The 22,962-nt window shown below is 37.9% G+C and overlaps 1 protein-coding gene across 1 annotated transcript in view; it reads left to right on the top strand.

Annotated features, from left to right (window-relative positions):
- Nucleotides 1–22,962, top strand: part of LOC120430297 (uncharacterized) — a 47,189-nt gene that overhangs the window by 19,947 nt on the left and 4,280 nt on the right. The window contains exons 2-8 of the mRNA XM_039595396.2: nucleotides 11,802–12,188; nucleotides 12,256–12,416; nucleotides 12,480–12,761; nucleotides 17,261–17,654; nucleotides 17,715–17,816; nucleotides 17,877–18,294; nucleotides 18,359–18,440. Coding sequence (XP_039451330.1) covers nucleotides 11,802–12,188; nucleotides 12,256–12,416; nucleotides 12,480–12,761; nucleotides 17,261–17,654; nucleotides 17,715–17,816; nucleotides 17,877–18,294; nucleotides 18,359–18,440 — 1,826 coding nt within the window. The remainder of the gene's footprint in view (nucleotides 1–11,801; nucleotides 12,189–12,255; nucleotides 12,417–12,479; nucleotides 12,762–17,260; nucleotides 17,655–17,714; nucleotides 17,817–17,876; nucleotides 18,295–18,358; nucleotides 18,441–22,962) is intronic.

Below are 22,962 nucleotides of genomic sequence, written 5' to 3'. Positions count from 1 at the left end.
CTACCAGGAGCGACATAATCCATTTAACCAAAATTTCATAACTTTTGATTGTTTTTATAAGGCAGGAAAAGGGTGGTCCATTCTGTCCTTAAGTGGATTTTAATTTAACACTTCCACCACCAAGCCTCTAAATTGATTTGAGGTTCCGATGTTGTTTGATTACCTTCGTAATAGCTCCTGGTAACATTATAAACATTGAAAAACTTTTTCAAACAATCTAACTTTCGGGAAAGCTTATTTAAGAAACTTGAAATTAACAACATTTGCGTGGTTTTGTCAATAAATTTACATTTTTGCTCATAATTCGAAAAATACAATGAATTCAAACGTGGTTTTCGGTGTGGTGATGTTATTTGACGTCCTTTATTAGACCCTTGCCTTCAGGTTGGTTAAAATCCATTCTAAAGCCCAAAACCAAGGGTGGCCCATTCTGCCCCCATGGGCCATTCTACCCCCACTACAACCAGATAAAGTCCATCTGTCTGTCTGAGAGCACGACTTCCACAGTGGTTCTGCAGTGGTTGATCTTTTCGGATGTTCAAAACTTGGATATTCCGCACGACTACCTTTCTACCTCTCTTATCGTGCAGTTTGCAATGCTACGCTTTAGGATTACGTCCATTGGGCGTACTCGTCGTATGATTTGACCTGCCTGCAGCATCTGGAGGTGTCCGGCAAAGTCTCGCTGCAAAGCAAAGCAATCCACTTTAACAACCCCCGGGTCTTTTGTGGGCTCTGTTGCAAGTTTCAACTCATTTGTAGGCGTCCGAAGGTTATGTGTGGTGAGTCACCCAAAACCTCTTTTCGCAAATGGACCGACGTTTTACTTCCCCATCCGATAGAAGGCCAGGAGGATAAGGCGGGAATCGAACCCGCGCCCAACTTAGCAACTTAGGGATCGGCAGCCGAAGCCGCTAACCACCGCGCCGCGAGGCCCTCCGTAAAAAGTCCCGCTGATAGACTTCCAATTCTTGCTACCAACAGCACATCCACAGCACAGCACGTTACAAGTGATTTTCTTCTGCGCCTGTTTTCTTTGTGACCCGATGTTTTCCGTTTTTCTAGACTCCTCCCAAACGGCATCAAGTCGGCAACCTAACAGACTCGTTCATGCGCCCTGGCAGTTTGCGGCGTTCGATTCATACGAGCACTTTACCCAGTACTCGGACGAGATCCTGGACTTGCTCGGAGACATGACTACGAGGCGTTCGTCAACTCGAAGATGCTGGAGGTGGTAAATGCGCGCGATTCGGAACGCCGCATAAGCACCTCGATCAACGCAATTGATTCCAGTTTTGTGCGACTCGCGCTCTTCAAATCCCCAGCTGACCTCACCCGTCGGCCAAGCAACAGCCGTAGAACCCGTTCGGAGATCCAACCCCTGAGACCGGAATAATTCTTTGGCGAAGAGCAGATACAACGCAACCAACCCGAACGCGGTCACCGAAACTCATCTGGACATCTTCAAAGCTGGTGCCGATTACATCGTGATCAACATGTACCTCCATCGAATGACCATCTCGTGTCAAAAGGAAGCGGAAGTCCGGCTGAAACATCCAACGGGTCTCTTTCAGATTTCCAGTGCAAAAATGGCGACAACACATGTACAATATGTTGCGTCAACATGAAATAAAGTCAATAAATTTAGTTATACATTTTGTAAATCATAACCTTACGAAAAATACAGTCAAAAATGGTGAATCTATTTGCTCAGACTATGCCTTTTCATTCGGGACAGCATGATGATCACGAACGTTTTTGCTTCCCTCACAAAAAACGATCAAACAGAGAGCCGGCGTCGGCAATAGTGTTCCTTCCATCGTCGGCATATTCGTTCAGCAACCCATACGCGTCCTCGGTGCGGTCCCGCTCGCGCATGATGTACATCTCCGGGAATCCGCGCTAGCCCGCCTCCAGATAATCCGCCACTTTGGAATAAAAGTTGTGCGCATGCAGTGCTGCTGGGGGGCTATCGAAACACTTGTTTATAACCGTTAAATAATATTTTTACCGAAAACTTTAAAAAACGATAGATTAAAAAATGTAGTATGTGCGCTAACAGCACGATAGGCGGATAAGATAATTTACCATGTCAAATTATCCTATGCGCCAAAGTAAACAATAATGATTGTTTACATTGGCGCATTGGTTAATTTGGCATCGTAAATTATCCTACCCGCCACCCATCTGACAGAAGGCTCATTGGGAAATAACGGCTTCTCTCTCCTCTCGCGCTGGAAGCATTGAAATATTTCATGCTCTTCGTCAGCTGTTGCCTACACGTTGCGAGAGAGTTGGACATACATTATTATCACAAAAATGTTGTTTTTTTTTTAATCAAGATTTAAATTTTATTTGATAAAGTTTTATGCGCAATGCAATATGAATATAGTCCAATGCGTTAAGTCTTATGTGCAAAAATTGTTCTATCAACGTGTTCTATGTGCACTCACAGGTTGTATGAACCAAATTGCGTCAGAACTAAGTGTCATCTTGTCTTTCATATAATGCCGAAATGTACACTTGAAAAGCATTACTCCAGACCCATTTGGGCGTTTTCAGAATCGAAAAATACCCAAGCGTGTTTAAATGGGATTTAAAAATGTGCACCAAAACTTTATCTTCAAATTTCTCAGATCGAGGTTTTTGCACATAGGACCTTTTGAAAAAGTACTCTAGATTTATTGTTTATTTTATAAAGGATTTCAATCATGTGAATCATTTTTCAAACTTTTCTCGAAGTTATATACCAGGATGTAAGAAAAATGATTATTGGGGCTTGTTTCCGTGGCCGTACTGTGCTCAAATGCGGATGCTGGCTCTTCGCCGTTGAATTGTAGTAAAACCCACCCCATAGAAAGATTTTTTTTCTAGATTTCTTGGGGAAAAAATAAAAGATCAAAACATTCAAAAATGAAAGCTACAATATTCAAAACTCGAAGATTCAGAAATTAAAAATATTTTTGATTTTTATAGTCTTTTTTACTGAAAATTTAAAAATTAGAATACAAATATTCAAATATACGAAAATTTATAAATTTAAAATTTGGAATTCAAAATTCTAACAAATTAATTCAAATTTAATTGAAGAATTTAATTAATTAATTCAAATTTAATTGAATTTAATTTTAAGAGTCAAAAATGATAAATTCTAAAAATTAAAACGACCAAGAGAACAAAAAATAATACATGCTCAAATTCTTCAATTCTTAAATTCTTAATAAAATAATACAAATTTGGTGGTTCGATTTTTATGAGTGACTCTTTGGCGAGAATCATCAAGTAGGGGAAAGTGGGGCAAGTGTACACTCAAAAAATTGTTCACCACAATGTTGCATGAAAAGGTATGTGGTTTTTTTCCAAACCGGTTTCCATGTGGATGTCACTAGAATTTCATGCACTTCAAAAATCAGCTGACACACACATAGAAAACAAGCTTGCATGCGCATCAGATGTACTTCGCTGGATTTTCATGTGACTCTTCCCGTATTGTCCTGTGATTAGTATTGGATTTTCACGTGTTATTCATGCGCAGAAAAAATGATGTTGCCAGATTTTCATGCGACTTCTACTGAAATTGTCATGTGATTTGTAATGGGTTGTACCGTGATACCGATCCTCCTCAGCGCTTGTGCAAAACATTTCTATTCATAAATTCATTTTTTTTTATCTTGCGTTCGTTCGAATAATGTGTTTTACGTTCGTTTTGATAAAACTGAGCTAGTAGTATCAATATTATGCGTAAAACACATTTGATGGAACGCAAGGTAAGAAAATTTAGAATTTTTTATCAAATTTATTTGCACGAACGCTGAAATAATGCCCTTTTTGTAAAGCGGATTTTTGTGATGACGGAAACTGGACTTTTACAATTCAACTCTGATTGTTTACCTTAATTAAACGACTTTTACAGTACTTCAAATACATTTATTTTAACAATAATACATGAGTTGAGCCTAGCTAAAACTATTCTTAACCCTGCATAGCAACTTATTATTAATACAAAATATCGCGATGGGTGGCCTTGTAAAGAAATCAACGGAGATTATATCGCTTCCGCTCGTTTCGTATGCCATGTAGTGCTCATTATAAGAAGAAACTTCCCAGTATTGAACTACAAAATAAAATTTTGCGTTGAAAGAAATAATGTCGATAATTTCGAAAAGCAACAATCTGCTTTCAATGAACACGGTTAAAAAAGTGTTCGATTTATAAGTTGTCCCTTTATAAACTATTTTGTTTGCTACCATGACGTTAAAGTCCGATTCGATGATCAACGGTTGGCTTAAAATGCCAAAATAATTTCTTAATCTTAAATTTACCAGTTTAAAGATTTCTTTATCGTCTGTTACAAAAAACGATTGATTAAGAAAAGAGTTTGTGAACTGTAGATAAGCTTCAACACAAAGTGTGTAACGTGATATCCAACAGCGGAATGTTATTTGAGACTTTGGAGAGGTCGTCTCGGTTTTGAAAGATCAGGTTCTCCGTGTCTCCGTGGCTGGCTGTCGCATCTGTAAGAAGGTAAATAAACATTGTTACTGTTTTGTTTACACTTGATTTTTTGTATCATTTACCCTGATTATGAATCAGGAAAACAGTTCGGTCCCCAGCTGGAGACTGCACAACCTCGTACTGATGGTGATACCCGCCTGCGAACGGTACTCTTCGGAAAAGCAGTCGTGCTCCTGGAGAGTCGAGTTTTCCGTTGTGTGGCCAGCCGGAGCAACTAAAAAAAGGAAACAAAACATAGTAAACGGTTTGTCTACACAAAATTTTAATTATTTGTTTACCTTGGTACTGTTTCGCAGTTTTGCACTCGTCCGACGTCTGCGCCGCTGGGATCTGGTTCGTAATCCGACTCACAAACGACAGGCCTCCGTCGCTGATGTCCGTCGCCAGCGTGTGGCGATCCGAGCCTCCCGAAGCACCAACTGGAGCAACTGCAAGAATGGACACAAAACATTACAAACTTTTGTTTAGAGATATTTTTGTTTTGTTTACCTTGGTACCGTTTGTCGTCGGGAACTGTTTTGTGTTCCGGCTTTCGATGAATTTTGGTCCTCCGTTGTTGATCTGCGCCAGCGATTGGCGAATCGAGACTACGGGCAGGATGTTCTTCTGGAGAATTTCGTTTTCCGAGATTTGGCGAGCCGGAGTAACTGCAAAAGGAAAACAAAACATTGTTAAACGGTTTTTCCACAAATTTTTTTGTTTACCTTGGTACTGTATCGCAGTTTTGCCCGCGTCCGACTTCTGCGCCGCCGGGATCTGGTTCGTAATCCGATTCACAAACGACAGGCCTCCGTCGCTGATGTCCGCCGCCAGCGGGTGGCGATTCGAGCGTTCCGAAGCGATGTTCTGCTCCTGGAGAGTCGAGCTTTTTGCGTGGTGGCCAGCTTGAGAAACTACAAAAAGAGATACATGTAGTAAACACCACTTATCGCAAACACAATCGTTTATCGAATGACTATCCTCGTCTTATTCTCTACAATACAAAGCATTGTAAACTTTTGTTAACAAAACAAATTCTTTTTTGTTTACCTTGGTACTGTAACGCAGTTTTGCCATCGTCCGACTTCTGCGCCGGCGGGATCCGGCTCACAAACGACGGGCCACCGTCGCTGATGTCCGCCGCAAGGGGGTGGCGATCCAAAGCGATGTCCTGATCCAGGAGATTCGAGTGGTCCGTGGTGTGGCCAGCCGGGGCAACTAAAAAAAGGAAACGACATAGTAAACGGTTTGTCTACACAAAATTGTATTTATTTGTTTACCTTGGTACTGTTTCGCAGTTTTGCCCTCGTCCGACGTCTGCGCCGCTAGGATCTGGTTCGTAATTCGGCTCACAAACAACAGGCCTCCGTTGCTAATGTCCGCCGCCGGTGGGTGGCAATCCGAGCCTTCCGAAGCACCAGCTGGAGCAACTGCAAGAATGGACACAAAACATCACAAACTTTTGTTCACAGATATTTTTGTTTTGTTTACCGTTTCGAAGTTTTGCCCTCTTCCGACGAATCCGACCCAATTTCGACAGTGAACTCCACACTCTTTTCCATTTTTTTCACGCAGGAAATTCACGTCAAAATAATCTCGAGGCCGAAAGCTCTCACCGCTCTCACCACAAGAAGCCGAATGATCACTCTCATAACTTTTCACCACAATGTTGCATGAATTGGTATTTGATTTTTTTCCATCTCAGTTTCCATGCGGATTAGACGAGAATTTCAGGCAAACCAAAAAAACAGCTGACATACATGCCACGCCTCCAAATTTTCAAGCATGGGTTTCATGCAACATTTTGTTGTGTGAGTGCAGGCCATGTGAAAATCAAGCAGGGTTGACATGAAAACACTGTGACAGTTGCATGACTCATGTGAATTGTTATTTTGAACCAAACATTGGCTGCGACTGGAATTTTCATGCAACATTGTGGTGAACAGTTTTTTGAGTGTAACAAGCTAAGGAAATGCTCGTTATAACCCATTAAAAAGTTAAAAAATCTGTCGGATTTTATTATAATCATCTTATTCTAGGTCTTGACTAAGACTTTGTCAGAGCAAGTTTTAAAAAAATCCTGTTTTTTTATGTAAAAAATTGATTTTAAAAATTTTGATTTTCCGTACGTTCTACTCAACTAGTGGGGCAAGACGAACAACCCGTTGGGGCAAGAGGAACAATGCATGAAAAAACATGTTAATTTGCTAACAATTGAACTGTTATCACTAAGATACATCAGATTAGAATGTATTTGAAAGGTTTCTTCCATTTTTAGACTAAATAATAATGTTTTACTAAATATTTTATCGTTTTCACGAAAAAAAATATTATTAAGATGATAAATAGTAAATTTTCATAAAATCACTATGTTTTGTATGTACTATTTTTTTTAACAATTGTTTATCAGTTTTTAAGAACTTTCATGTATTTATTTCCCTATAAAATATGTTGTTGCAGCAATTCGTAATTTTTTCCATACTAAAAATCCATATGGTACACTTGCCCCACCTGAACAAGATTTTTAAAAGCTCTCAACAAAAATAACCAAAAGTTAAATCATACTCTCTAATAGGTGCAAGTCATTGCTAGGGACACTACTGATCTAGGAAAAATAGCATTTTGATAAAATGAGCCTTAAAACGAACCCTAAGCCTTATTTTGTACTTTCCAAATATTATAAGAAAACAAAGGTTTCGAAAAAAACTTCATTAAATCTTATGCCCCGTGGCGTTTACGTCGTTTTGGCGGTTATGTGGTAGTAGAATCAGCTAATTGCATTGCTAGCAACAATTCCTCATACTGGAAATAATCAAAATTGTAAAAATTACGGCCGTACGAGCAATTGTTCCTCTTGCCCCGTATGGTCGTCTTGCCCCACCTTCCCCTACGCACTGTGTTTAAATTTTCAAATCCTTAGATTTATGATTTTTTAAGATTTTCAAATTTATAAATTTTATGATCATTTTCATTCCATAAATTCATGATTTTTTTTTATTTTTCATATTTATATTTCAAAATGTTTAGAATTTTTCTTTTTGCCCAAAATTATTTTTATGGCTTTTCCCTCTGGTTTACTTCGTCCTAGCAAAAATAAATTTGTCCATACAATTTTCGGTGTTTCAAGATTCTGCGTTCTGAGATTCGGCCTCATGCGGCTATTCTTGATATTAAATTGCATTTATTGAATACAATTTTATTTAATCATTTGTGATTGTTGTGTTCCTTTTGATGGATCTCTTGATTTTTGTTCCAAAATATTTTTTTTAATTCATATAAAATAAACTCTCTTCTATGTTTGTCGCAAAATAATTTTCGTTAATATGGCGCGATTTGGCGCGGATTTTTTTTGACTTCTCCGTAACAACCCTGAAAATCTCTTTTAAAACCCTTTCAGGCCTGAATTTTTCTTAGCTGTGTTAATCTTAAATTTGGGTATCAGTAGTTAAATTCTTACATGACTAAACAGAAACAGGCAAAACAAAGTTACATTTCATTATTGGACGTTCTGGGTTCTCCAAAGTGTCCTGTAATGCAGAGATTCTACCAAGTTTCCGATTATGGTTCATATTCAGTTATGTCCCTGGGACCCTTTGGCAACACTATGAGCTATGTGGATCACTTCTGGGATGTTCTGGGTCCTCCAAAGTGTCCTGGTAAACAGATCTTGGAGTCTACCGCCGTAACAACACGATTCTACCAAGTTTACAATTATGTTTCATATTCCATAGTGTTGCCGAAGGATCCCAGGGGCATCACTGAATATGAATCATAATCGGAAACAGAAAAAAAGTCATGCTTGTGCTTGAACAGCCTCCTATTTTGTAGATGTAAACAAAGTGGGATCATTCGAAAATCACGTGACGCATGCTCTCTATTCATCACTCAGGCAAAATTTTACATTTTTCGAAAACTTATGATTGCAAAACAACTAGTGTAAAATGCATTTTAAAACACTTTTTGCATTCAAATATGGAGACTATGGCTTGTATTTTTTTTATAATTGTTTTCGAACAGATCGGAAAATTTCACGAATGTTTCATTTTTTAACATTAGTTGCTGAGATATCTACATTAGAAAATGGTGTGTTGTTTGGGTGGGACTTAGAAAACATCAATTTTCCTGTTTTTAAACCTTTGCATGGCAATATCTCAGCAACTAGAGGTGGTATCAACAAAGTTCATAAAAGCAAAATATAGAAAATTTTCTTAGCTTTTCAAAAATATTTTTTTCAAATGTGGGCAAACATGGGCACTAATTTAAAAAAAAAATGAAAAACTGCGACTATTTTTAAAAAAGTTACCTAGAAATGGATTTAACTTGAAAACGGTGGCCTTTTTCAAAATTTCACTGAAGTACTTTCTGATTGCATATTCGATTTTACTTCGAAAAATGAAGTTGAAATATTTTTGCGACCAATATTTCGATTTTCTGAAAAAATAGTATTTATTTAACACTCAAACGCTCGGGTAGTCATTTGACCCCTATTTTTTTTCTTAAAAATCTCATAACTTTTGATAGAATTGACCAATTTGGATGCTTCCGGGTGCAAAAGATCCAGATTTGTCTATATTTTCAACTGTCAGACGGAGGACAAATGTGGTCCATTTTTACCGGAGATATTCCGGATTCTGTTGGGGTACCTCGGCCCTCCTAACTGGATATTTGGCCAATATAATAAAAACTTTTCAACAGAATAAAATCGGAAATGATGCAAAACTTCAAGGAATCATCCTAAAACATCATCCTGCATAGATACATGACATTCTGAAGACCTTCGGGCACCGGAACAGGTTCTATCCGTAAACGGTTCACTGAGCTGATGTCAATTGTTGCCCAACTGGAACCGGCTCCGCTGCCCCGTAGGACTTAACCATGTCAATTATTTTTGCAGGATGATGTATTAGGATGATGCCTTGTAGTTTTGCATCATTTCCGAAATTTTTCTGTTGAAAAGTTTTTATTATATTGGCCAAATACCCATATAGGAGGGCCGAGGTACCCCAACAGAATCCGGAATATCTCCGGTAAAAATGGACCACATCTGTCCTCCGTCTGACAGTTGAAAATATAGACAAATCTGGATCTTTTGCAACCGAAAGCATCCAAATTGGTCAATTCTATCAAAAGTTATGGGATTTCTAAGAAAAAAAAATAGGGGTCAAATGACTACCCGAGCGTTTGTGTGTTAAAAAAAAAATCAAAACTCGGTCAGATTTTTTGCCGTTCTGGATATTTCTGAAAAGTTGGTTTTGGTATGGCCAAATTTGTGTGGAAAATTATATGGACAAAATAATGATGCAAAATTGCTTTTTTGGGCATACCAAAGGCACCTCAAGAGTTTCAGCAGGATTAAAAAATACAAAAATTAAAATTGCAAAAAATACCGATTTCGTTGAGAATTGCTCAGTACTTTTACAGGCTAAACATCAGACACTGCTAAAAGTACTGTCCCTTTTCAAAGGCTGCCATTATCAAATAATGTAAATAATTTTTTTGTAGATTTATGCAGGCCAAGGATTGATACCTAAGAGCATGCAATGGCACTGACCTTGTTGCGTGCTCTTCGGTTGACGTCCACGTAAGGAACATCCTGGAAGGAGCGTAACTAACTACATCCGTAGTTCTGTTAGATCATCCGAATTATCTTGATCAGAACAGTATAGCTCTGGTTCCTTGCGAGTGTCCTATTTTCTTACCTCCACGTTGGCTTGGTTTTCATGATGACCTAGCTGGTGGCCTGTGGAAACGGATCGTAAACCTTTGACCACCGCGGGTCAGAGTCGAGACGGCTAAAAGAAAGGGGCGCGACAATGTGGGAAAGGGAAGTAATTTGTGATTGTAGACGGTATTGTTTTGATTCGCAGTATGTTGAGTCAACTGCTGTGGATGTACCTGAAACATCGCACAACGGGGTTTCTCTTCTCTTCATTCTCAGCTACCACCTATCTCCTATTATTATTTTGCTCTTCTGATTCTCAATTCTTCACTGATTCTTCTATTTAATACCCAACATTTGATTTTAATTTTACTAACTTTTGATTCTCTTATCTCTCAAAGCTTTTCCACTCTTTTCTATCAATTGATACTGCTGTAACAAACTTTGTTTTGTTTTTTTTTTTTCCTTAAAAATATACTTTTCCTTAATGTACTAGTAATATCAAGTTTATTTATCATTCGCCTAATCTTTTTTGATTTTATTGCGAATTTATTTATTTGAATAATTCTTTATCTGTCCTATAAATTATCATTACTATAATCTAAGCTTGTTTTGTATCTCTATTTATTAACTATTGTCTAATTTTACATCTAATACATCTAGCTTCTTATTTTTATTCTTCAAAATACGCTCATCATTCTCTTACTATTGATACTTGATTTTTATAAAATAAATTCTCTTTTACTACCTATTGTTTTCAATCATACAAGTGAGGTTTGAGCCCTTACTCAATTTATGGAATGGTTAAAGGATTAACACAAATATTACTATTGTATTTTTGGTAAATTTTTATAACATGCTTAGGATCAAAAATTGTAACAAAACACCGCGACAGAAGAAATAGCAACAGATAAACAGACTCAACAATAGGGAAGATTTCAGGAGAAAACAATACACAGTAAATAACAATAAGTTTTTGAATTCAAACTAAAAATAAAACAGTTTTTGCTTTAATGAAAGTTGATAGGCACACTATAAATGGTTAGGCGCTTATACTTACATCAAACCCTACTTAATGTACCACCCCCGGCCGAGTTAAAATGCGTAACCGGAAAAGAAGGTGTGCATGCCTGGCACGAACACTCAAAGCGTGTTCTAGCGTGCTGCTCGTACTGACTCAGAGCAAGGGTGAGATGTAGGTGTAAGGGCAGTGCGTGTTCGTCGGGAACCTAGTGCATAAGATCGGTCAAGGCCCGTTCTTACACTGAAAATTGCGAATTGCGAATTGCGAATTTTTTTGTAGATTTATCGTTTGTTCATTATTGTTCTTTTGAAAGATCGGAAAAGATTTTCGCCATTATTTTTCACAGCGACTTTTATTCGACGGAGTGAAATAATCTCTAGTTTTGTTTCAGTTATTTGAGATGGACATCAATTTTATATTCAGTGTAGTCACCCGGCACCATAATCCGTAGTTCAACAATCTTTACTCGACCGGCGTCAAGATAACGAAGAAAGTCTCGTACAAAGTCGTTATCTCTGCTGCGTTTGTTTGCATTCTTTCCCGGTTTAGTTCTGCTTTAAAAAAAAGTAGAGTCGTTCAACCACGTTACTAAATCAAATCCCATTTCTTCTTCTCCTCCCCCAGAGCAAAACGCGCCGCCTGGCGATGGGCCAAAGACCGGGCCTCGGTCGCAGCGCGGTGGACCTGGCTGCTGGCGCAAATCTCCGACCTCGAGTACCGAATCCGGCAGCACAACGAGCTGCACAACAAAATCAAGGTCAACAAGGGTGCCGTCACGCTGGAGGACGTCCCGGTGCAGTCGGTGAACGGGTACCGGGGCACGCTACCCGGCAACAGCAAACCACTGGACGACGGTTACGATGCGGCGGGCGCGGCCACACCGAACGGAGCGTACGACCAGACGGGAGGTTCCTGCCGGACGAGACCCTTCCACCGGAACGGCTTCCGGAAGCGAAAGCTGCTGCAGACTGCAAATCTGCACACGATTTCCAAGAAGGCGGCGCGGCCAAGGTAGGAGGATCATTTGGGAGACTGTTGGAAGAATTGATTAGTAACGAGAAATGTCTCTCTCTTTCAGCACCGTAAAATGTGGCTGCGCGTGGCCGTTACACCCGTGCGCGCTCTGTACCGGCCGGCAGGATCCGACGGCGCCCCGGGATCTCCCCGATACGATGCCGGCATCGGACCGAGTTGCCCTTCTGGATCCCTGCTTCCACCCCGTGTTGAGTTTCCCCGAAGGTACGTTCAATCACGCAACAACCCCGTCTTCAAAAGACTAACTCACTCCCCCTCTCTTTCCAGACGTGTCGCACAGCGTTCACTTTGAGGCCATCATGCGGATACCGGACTGGCAGAACAAGATGATCCGCTGCTCGGCCAAAGCCCTCTCGAAGAGCCTCTCGAATCGGACCTCGCGAGGGGGTGTTGGGGACGGAGGTGGTGGTGATGGTTCGTCGCCTCCTGCCCAGTTCTTCTCGTCCGGGGATGAGGGCGGTGGCGGCCACAAAAAGTACGGCCCCGACGGCAAGCGGAAGTACAACAAACACAACAAGCTGCACGGTTCCCAGGAACTGGCGAATCATAGTAAGTAGAAGACGGAGGAATGAAGGTTTTGGAAGGCTCTCTGGGAAGGCATGAAGATTCGTTGTATCGTTTGTCTTTGTTTTGACCATTGTTATTGTTGATTTGTTTGATTAGTCTATAAGGTTCAGAATAAAGGTCTAGTGTTGTTACCTTAACATGTTCGCTATTGTAAAACTAATGCTGAAAATATCAAACTTGAAATGAAATGCTAGAGAATTGAGTGGATTTAGCTGATTAAGAAGTCAAGAACTTGAAAAATGAAAAAATGAGCTGCACTTTCTTGGTAAGCGTAACATTTTACTTTTATGTGTTTGTGTTCTATGTTGTGAATTGTGTGTCTTGTTACATGAAAATTACCTGCCATTTTTTCTTTTGACAATTCTGATATTACCGAAATACGCAGAAAAATCATAAATCGCGCGTCAAGTGCGCTGATTGCAGTGGCAACCAGACGGCAAACTATCGTGGCTCTCGGTGAGCTGGTTTCCTATACCACATGTAAGCTATCTTCATCCAGTTGAAACCGAGATGACTCAAGCCATTGTAGGCCGCACAAATTATACGAGCATCGATCCCGAAGGACTTCTCCTAGGTTTCGTCGGCATGCCTTCTGAGGAATAATGCTATCTTTCGCAATTCTCCACCCTCTAATAACATTGAAAGCAAATGTGTCATTCAGAAAGTACGTCATAGCTTTGACAGTAGTAACAATATTCAAACAAAAAATGTTACATTTTTTTGTTTGATGTTCTGAGTCATGTAAGGGCATCTCCAGCGCTGGGGTGCAAATCAAATTTGCACCCGGCTCATGAATACCGAGATCAAATTTGCCACCTTGAAAAAATTCCGTCATTCCCACCGCTAGGGTAGCAAATTTGCCACCGAAACAAGCCCACCGCGGGGGGCAAATATGGGTTTTTATCATTTTTTTGCTCTCGTTTACCTTCAAAATCTATAAATATGTGTTGATTTATGCCTAGAATGCTAAAAGTTTATTAAACTTTTTAATCCTATTGAAAATTTCGAAGAACGTAATTTTTCGAAAATGTCGAAAGTTAAACAATTTGCTACCCGATTTGATTCCCACCAAATTTGCTCTCGAGTTTGCCCCCGAGTCTCCCACCGCGCGTAGCAAAGCAGGTATCAAATTTGATCTCAAGTTCATCTGTAGAAGAAAAATATGTGTCGGTACCTGTCGGGTACTCATTTTCTGATACCCGACAAGTACCGGCAAGCCGGGGGCAAAGTTTTGAATGCGTGTTTCGGAGATTTTCTATGTCTGCTCTTGTGGGTGATTCAAAAATTCAAAAATTCAAAAATTCAAAAATTCAAAAATTCAAAAATTTAAAAATTCAAAAATTCAAAAATTCAAAAATTCAAAAATTCAAAAATTCAAAAATTCAAAAATTCAAAAATTCAAAAATTTAAAAATTTAAAAATTCAAAAATTCAAAAATTCAAAAATTTAAAAATTTAAAAATTTAAAAAATTCAAAAATTCAAAAATTCAAAAATTTAAAAATTCAAAAATTCAAAAATAAAAAATTCCAAAATTTCATTTTTATTTTACTTTTACAAAATTTTAATTTGAAAAAAATAATATTTTTTTCAATTATTTTAGGCTGTTGCACATATTTTTCAAAGTTTATGTCGCCCCCGGTTCGAAAAACCAGGCGGCAAAAAAATATGTTTTTCAAAAAACTTCCAAATTTTAAAGGAAATATAAGTCCATCCAACTGAAAACAATTAGAAATGCATTTTCCTGCGTTTAAAATCATATTTAGCATGTCTGGGTTCGGTCAAAAATATTTTCAATTTTTGTGGAATTCCAATGTACAGCACCGCAAAAAGTTTTTTTTCGGCAAAAAAAAATCTCTTTTAATTTTTTTAATTTTTTTAAATTTTTTAAATTTTTTAAATTTTTAAAATTATTTAAATTTTTTAAATTAAGATACAGGATGTTTTTTAGAGTTTACTTTTTTCGGCAAAATTTCAATATATGCTAAAAAAATTAATCTGTATCTTTTCGGGATCATTTCCTAGCGCTTTGCGATGTTCTACAAAGTTGTTCCCCGAATCAAAACCTATAAGAAAACTCTTACATGATAAAGTTTTATCGGGTTGAGGAAAACTAAAAAGTGAAAAATAAATCAATTAAATTTATTGAAATTCCATTCTAACTTCATATCAAAACTGGAGCAACTAAACCATAACCAAATAAGCTAAAATTTACAGGCTAGCTTTTTGGGTCATAGTACTTCAAAATTCCGGTTGATGCAAACGAAATTGAACACTTTTGTCTTTTTCATATATCCGTGAACCACGCTACTGTAGATGCACTAACGAGTTCAGATTCTACCACCGTAACAACACAAAACTACAAAAAAAAAAATCACGATTATGTTTCATATTAAGTGATGTCGCTGAGACCCTTTGGCATCACTATGAACTCTTTGGATCATTTGAATAGGGTGACAAGACAAAATTTAAATTTCCGAAAATTTTAAGAGAGTTGTTTTGATTCTTTAGCTATAAATAAGTGACTGTGATGTGAGGAAAACCAAAAATTTCAAAATTCCACCAAAAGGTGGCGTTAAAATTGTCGGATCCTTGTTAAGTGTGCGATTTGTGAGTAAAATTTTATGACAAACAACTTTGTCCAAGACCACAACACGATCCGTTTAAGCCTGACAGTCATTATTTTTTCCTAAGGAATCGAATCAAAGGGTTTCCCTGAGTTCGATTTTTCAATTGTCCCCCTAATATACTTTCTTTTTATTTGCAGTTGGAGTGTCATACAAAATTATATAAGGCTGGTACAAATTTTATTTTAAGTTTTTGTCTCCCCCCCTTCAAAGTTGGCTCAAAAAATCAGGGGACAAACAAATTTTTTTTTTTAAAAAACTCTAATATTTCAATGAAAATTTAAGTGCAATCAGTTGAAATTAATTTTGAATGCATTCCCCTGCGCTTAGAATCATTTTTAGCATGTTTCGGTTGATTTAAAAATCATTTGAATTTTTGAAAATTTTCGATGTTTATTATCGCAAAAAGTTTTTATTCGCAAAAATTGTGTTCGATTAGATTAGATTAGATTAGAAAAATTTTGGTTTTCGTCAAATTTTATTTTTTTTGAAAACTAATGATTGCAAAACAACTGAACTAGTGTAAAATGCATTCAAAATCAACTTTTCCGTGCAAATGTTGAAACTATGGCTTGTTATCTCAATATTTTTATTTTTTTTTTTTTTGACAATAAATTGCGGGTTTGTTTGTTTGCCATAGTCTAATAGCTCCTTTATTTTCAATTAAAAAAACGACAAGGGACAAAATTTGAAATTTGCATTGGCCTAAACAAAAAAGAAGAAAGAATACTGCAATTTTAAAAACTGCAAAACTAGTTGGAATAGCCGAAAAATTAGCACGGTTTACCAATGAGCTTAGCAATAAAAAGTAGAAAAACAAGCTGAACCAGTCAAAGCCGGGTGCAAAATACCGTGTTTGAATTTTTTCCAGCTTAAAAACTAGAAAAATCATCCAACTTTTTATCTAGATTTTAAACTTATCGTAACTTTTCACGATAAATCTCTTTTCCGTGTTCTATGTTTTTTCTGTTCGGTCCCTGAATTAAACACTTTTAGTTAGCACAAAAATCTAACTTTTACGTGCCTTCCGAGCTACAGTGCTACGGAAAAGGTTAGATAGTACTGTTCGCGTGCAATGGTTCTAAACTTAATACACGATTTTTTTAAAAATAAAATCTATCGTTTGTGAAAATGTTCATGATTCTGATAAACGAGAAAGCGGAGCTTTAATAAAATAATTTTATTTTTTAGAAATTAGCACTCCAATATTCGCAGCAAGCACTCGTGACTGAATTACTTTTGAAAGGGTCTCTTGCTGTATAATATGTCAAACTTGCGACTTTCTTGAATGGACATTTTTGATAGTGATTTGCAACCTAGAGTGCCTTCCGAGTAGCATTGGTGTTGACAGGTCTATTCGATACTGCTTGTATCATAAAATAATCACACGCAAATCTTTCAACAACTTTGACGAATTGAACAATTTAGTTGGATGACGACTGGAGTGAGCCAACCGTGCATTACAGTTATCCGCCGACGTGCCTTTCGAGCGATGGCGATATGCGATGAACTTCTGGACAATATAAGACTTCTTTTTTTACAATGACAAAAGCATCGAATGTAAATATTAAGTTCATCCTGCTCACGATTGTGTCAACGTCATGTTTTTGTAAAAAGGTCTTGTCTTAGGCCCTTGTTTACGCTAAATATTGCTTCTAAAACTATAAAAGTACACGAAAAGTCACAGCAACCGTTGATAAAGTGAACATTTTGGTTTTAGGTCAACGTTTACTAACCAAGATACTAACAACTCTTATGTCAAGTCAACTGTCTCTCAATTTCAATTCAGTTACTCTTCAACCTCTTCTCCAGCCATACTGAATCCGCTTCTCTCCCCCTCCCTCTCTCTCCCCCAGAGCTTAAAAAGTCCAAATCCCGGCGCAACCTGCTGCTGGCCTCCAACAGCAACAGTTCCGGTACGGGCCATCGCAAATCCGGCGGCTCCGGCGGATACCCCCCGGTTGGCAGCGCCGGCCAGTACGGTCCTCCGGGCGGCTTCGGCGCCACCCCCGGCGGAACGTCCAACAAGTACTACAAGAGCTCGAGCAGCAAGTACCGGAAACAGTCGCTGTCGTCGTCGTCGGCGGCGGGAGGAGGAGTCGCGGGCGGAGGTTATCGCTACGGAAGCGGTGCGATGGCCGGATCGGCGTACGACTCGTACCTGGACCCGATGCAGCAGGACGGGGCGGGCAGTAACAGCAGCCGGAGCAAGAACTCGTCGCCGACGCCGAACCACCATCGGAACGAGAAGTACGCGTTGAAGGGGTTGTTTTGGTGGGAGAGGCCTAACGAAGTTCTTTTTCTTTTCAGACGTAGCCGGATCTCGTACGATATCGACAACATTGTCATTCACGGAATGGCTGCGGCCAACAAGGTGGAGATTCTGCCCTACAAGGAAATTGCTACACCAAAGTGAGTTCAACAGGATCAACTTGATGGTCAACGGAGTTCTAACTAACTCTCTCTTCGCAGGTGGCGCGTGGTCGGTGACAACGAGCCCGAAGATCCGGACAGCGACAAACTGCTGGACACCTCCTCGGACGATCACCTTCTACTCGATACTAGTCAGCTCACCAAGACGGACAGTGGCAACAGCAGCCTAACTCCTCCCGCACCGCCCGCGCCCCCACCGGCCGACGCCACTCGCCGGTCGCTCTCCGAACTCATCGTCCTACCAGCCCTCGACGAGGAGGACATCTCCGACGAAACCATCCTGGTGAAGCACGAGCGGGCGCTGCTGGACGAGCGCAAAAAGTTCCAAACGTACATGAAGTTCCCGTGGAGCAGGCCGCGGGCGAACCGGAGGACGGACAGCCGGGCCGAGTCGAGTGGGGCGAATACGCCCGATCCGACGTCACCGGCGCCGCCGACGCCGCTGGCGGAAATGGAGGTAAGAGAGTTACAACTGCTTGAAAGTTTTTCAAAAACATGAACATTTTCGTTTTCTTTTGCAGTCCAACACATCGCCGGCATGTCCGTCGACGCCACTCGTGCAGCAGGACTCGCTGGAGCTGTCGGAAACGAGCGTGATCAACGGTAAGTTGCAATCCTGATATTTCTGAACTGTCTATTGGGTTATTCTGGGATTTGGTCAACATTGTAAATTCGCTGCTAACTCAACCAGCAGTTTCCACGACCCCTTTGCGATTTTTGTAAAACGTTGCTGTTAGGGTTAATTTTGGTAAATTTAACCCTGCTCACGAATCGAAGGTCCGCTGAAAGCATCCCCAAGGATTGATACCTAAGAGCATGCAATGGCACTCACCTTGTTGCGTGCTCATCGTTTGACATCCTACATCCGTAGTTCTGTTAGGTCATTCAGATCGTTCGAATTATCTGCATCAGAATAGTAAATTTACTGGTGGCCTGTGGAAACGGATCGTAAACCTTTGACCACCGCGGGTCAGAGTCGAGACGGCTGAAAGGGCGCGACAATGTGGGAAAGAGAAGTAATTTGTGATTGTAGACGGTATTGTTTTGATTCGCAGCATGTTGAGTCAACTGTTGTGGATGTACCTGAACATCGCAAAACTTTATTTCTCTTGTTTTCATTCTCAGCTAGGGGAACAGCATCTAATTCCAGCGTGCCTCTAATGTTGGCCCTACGATGGAATCTCCTATTTTTATTTTGTTCTACTGATTCTCACTTCTATTTCTATTCTATTTATTATCCATCATTTAATTAGGTTTTACTACTTTTGATTCTCTTATCCATCAATGCTTTTCCACTCTTTTGTTTACCAATCGATAACAAACTTTGTTTTTTCTTTTAAAATATACTTTCCCTTAATGTACTAGTAATATCAAGTCTACCTATCATTTGTCTAATCGTTGTTGATATTCTTCTTAAATAATTTATTTAAATAATTCTCTATGAGTTATCATTGCTTAGATTAGCTCGTTTATTTTCTCTATTTATTAACTATTGCCGATTGCTACAATTACTACATCAAGCTTCTATTTTATATTCTTTATTATTATTTATCTGTGTATTGTTTGCAATCTTTACCCTTTTCTTCAAACAAGTGAGGTTCGAGTCCTTACTCAATTTATGGAATGAATACAAATCAGGGTTGTTACGGACGGCGCGGATGGCGCGGATGGCGCGAATCGCGCGGATCTGGCGCGGATTTGCTGGCTAATTTTGCTCAGGCGCGGATTTCGCGCGGATAGCAGTTTTGATAAACAAAATAATTGCGAACGATAGAATTTCTTTCAATTCACAAAGGAAAATATTATAAGGAATTAAATAATTTCAATCTTTTTCGTTGTGTGCAAAAACATCAATTTCTAAAAAGTTTTTAATGAAGAAAAATTTTTTCTGAAAATTATTGATTTTATTTGTTAAGGCTGGTACAAATATTTTTAAAAGTTTTTGTCACCCCCCCCCCCCCCCCCCTTCAAAATTGGCCCGAAAAATCAGGGGGCAAAAAAAATATTTTTACAATAAACTTCAAAATTTCAATGAAAATTCAAGTGCAGCCAGCTGAAATCAAATTAAAATACATTCTTCTGCGTTTAAAATCATTTTTAGCATGTTTGGGTTTATTAAAAAATCTTAAGATTTTTTGAAAATTTTCGATGCAAAATCTTTTTTTTTTGATACAATTTTTGTTTTTGTCAGATCTTAGATTTTTTGAAAACTAATGATTGCAAAACAACTGAACTAGTGTAAAATGCATTTTAAAACACTTTTTTCATTTAAATGTGAAGACTATGGCTTGTTATTTTAATTTTTATATTTTTTTATTTTTTTGCCCCCCCCTTGACCTCGGCCAGGGCCGAGGGACAAAAACTTTTTTAAATATTTGCATCGGCCTAATACGAAACATCGAAATAATCTTCAAGGAGCGATTTTTTTAAACGTATTGAGATTTGTTTTATAGCAGGCCAAGTGCGAATGATGCTGATGATACCTCTTCAGTTGACGCTCAGGCGAGGAACATCCTGGAAGGAGCGTCACTGACTACGTCCGTAGTCCTGTTAGATCATTCTTGATCAAGACAGTATAGCTCTGGTTCCTTGCAAGTGTCCTATTTTCTTACCTCCACGTTGGCTTGGTTTTCATGATGACCTAGCTGGTGGCCTGTGGAAACGGATCGTAAACCTTTGACCAAAGTCAAAGTCGAGACGGCTAAAAGAAAGGGGCGCGACAATGTGGGAAAGGGAAGTAATTTGTGATTGTAGACGGTATTGTTTTGATTCGCAGTATGTTGAGTCAACTGCTGTGGATGTACCTGAAACATCGCACAACGGGGTTTCTCTTCTCTTCATTCTCAGCTACCACCTATCTTCTGTTTATTTTGTTTCACTGATTTTCTAACGCGGCTTCTATTTACTATCCTCCATTTGATTTCGATTTTACTCATTTGATTCTCTTATTTCTCAACGCTTTTTCACTCTATTTTACCAATTGATGCTGCTGTAACATACTTTCTGCTTTCCCTTAATTTGGCAGCGATGTCAATTTTGTTATCATCTGCCTTTTCTTTATTTATCTATTTGAATAATTTTTCATTTGCCCTATAAATTGCCCTCAATACAATCTAAGCTTGTTTGTTACCTCTATTTATTAACTATTGTTAATTTATTTATCTACTTCATAAATTACTATCTTTCTTTTACTATTGATTCTTCAAATAGTATATTTCTTTCACTGTCCATTGTTTTCAATCTTCACCCTTTTCTTCAAACAAATGAGGTTCGAGCCCTTACTCAATTTTTGGAGTGATCAAAGAATTAACACAAATATTACTATTGTACTTTTGAAAAACTTTTATAAAATGCTTAGGACCAAAAGTTGTAACAAAACACCGCGACAAAAGAAATAGCAACATAAAAACACGACTCAACACTAGGAAAGATTTCAGGAGAAAACAAAACACAGTAAATAACAATAAGTTTTTGAATTCAAACTAAAAAAAAAACAGTTTTTGCTTTAATGAAAGTTGATAGGCACACTATAAATGGTTAGGCGCTTATACTTACATCAAACCCTACGTAATGTACCACCCCCGGCCGAGTTAAAATGCGTAACCGGAAAAGAAGGTGTGCATGCCTGGCACGAACACTCAAAGCGTGTTCTAGCGTGCTGCTCGTACTGACTCAGAGCAAGGGTGAGATGTAGGTGTAAGGGCAGTGCGTGTTCGTCGGGAACCTAGTGCATAAGATCGGTCAAGGCCCGTTCTTACACTGAAAATTGCGAATTGCGAATTGCGAATTGCGTATTGAGATTTGTTTTATAAATTTAACATAACATTACAACTCATTATTTTTAAAACATCTGCTGAACAATTCATATTAATAACAATTTTATTAAAATCAAAATAACAAAATTCGAAAAATACAGAATTTCAAAAATTTGAAGCTATGAAACTTTTTAGATTTTCTAAGTTTTATATTGAAAAAATCTGAAAAAAATTGAAAATTTTAAATTTTTGGTTTATTGAAAAAATGAAAAATTCTGTTGCCACCCTGATTCAGGTAGAATTTATTCTACTCCCAATTATCACAACATGACGAAATTCACTTAGCAATCTGATAAAATCTCCGTCAAAAAGCGAAATGTAACGTCAACATAAAAAAATAAGAAATCTGGAATTCAACAATTTGAAATTTCAGAATTTACATATTCAAATAATTAAAAAAATAGAATTCATAGGGGAAATATACCCATTTTAATCACACTAAGCCGTTCGACCAATTCTCATCACTTTTGCCGTTTCTGCTATTAAATCATCATTTTCAGATGTTTCAACAATGGAGAGTTGCTTGCTCACTTTTATTTGAGCTATTTATTACTTTAGAACAGTCAAGAAAACTTTATATAAGCTGTAATTCATGATCAAAGTGCTGATAGGCCGATAATAGAAATAGGCTGAGAAAGGGTATAGTTCCCCTAATTTGAAAAAACGTAAAAAGTACGAATTATTAAATTGAAAAATTACGAAAATGGAGGGCCTCGTGGCGCGGTGGTTAGCGGCTTCGGCTGCCGATCCCTAAGTTGCTATGGGGCTGCGGGTTCGATTCCCGCCTTATCCTTCTGGAGCTTTTCGTTCAATGTTTGTCTCGTTTAATATTAGTGTTCAGTCTGCAAAGACGGTGTGATTGTCTTTAAATTATTAAATTATTAAATTATTAAATTATTAAATTATTAAATTATTAAATTATTAAATTATTAAATTATTAAATTATTAAATTATTAAATTATTAAATTATTAAATTATTAAATTATTAAATTATTAAATTATTAAATTATTGAATTATTATATTATTGAATTATTTAATTATTTAATTATTTAATTACTTAATTATTTAATTATTTAATCATTTAATTATTTAATTATTTAATTATTTAATTATTTTATTATTAAATAAATTATTACATTATTTAATTATTAAATTGTTAAATTATTAAATTAAAAATTTAATCAATTATAAAATTATTGAATTTTATTTTTTTGCCATTTTCTTAGTTCGGATTATTTTCAGAGTCATATTTTAGTTTGGAGAAATTTAGAGAAGAAAATAATAGTAATTTTGTGTTTCATTTTTCCAG

The sequence above is a fragment of the Culex pipiens genome, chromosome 3 (assembly GCF_016801865.2).
Source record: "Culex pipiens pallens isolate TS chromosome 3, TS_CPP_V2, whole genome shotgun sequence".
NCBI lineage: Eukaryota > Metazoa > Arthropoda > Insecta > Diptera > Culicidae > Culex > Culex pipiens.
This window is presented reverse-complemented; position numbering and strand designations above follow the sequence as displayed.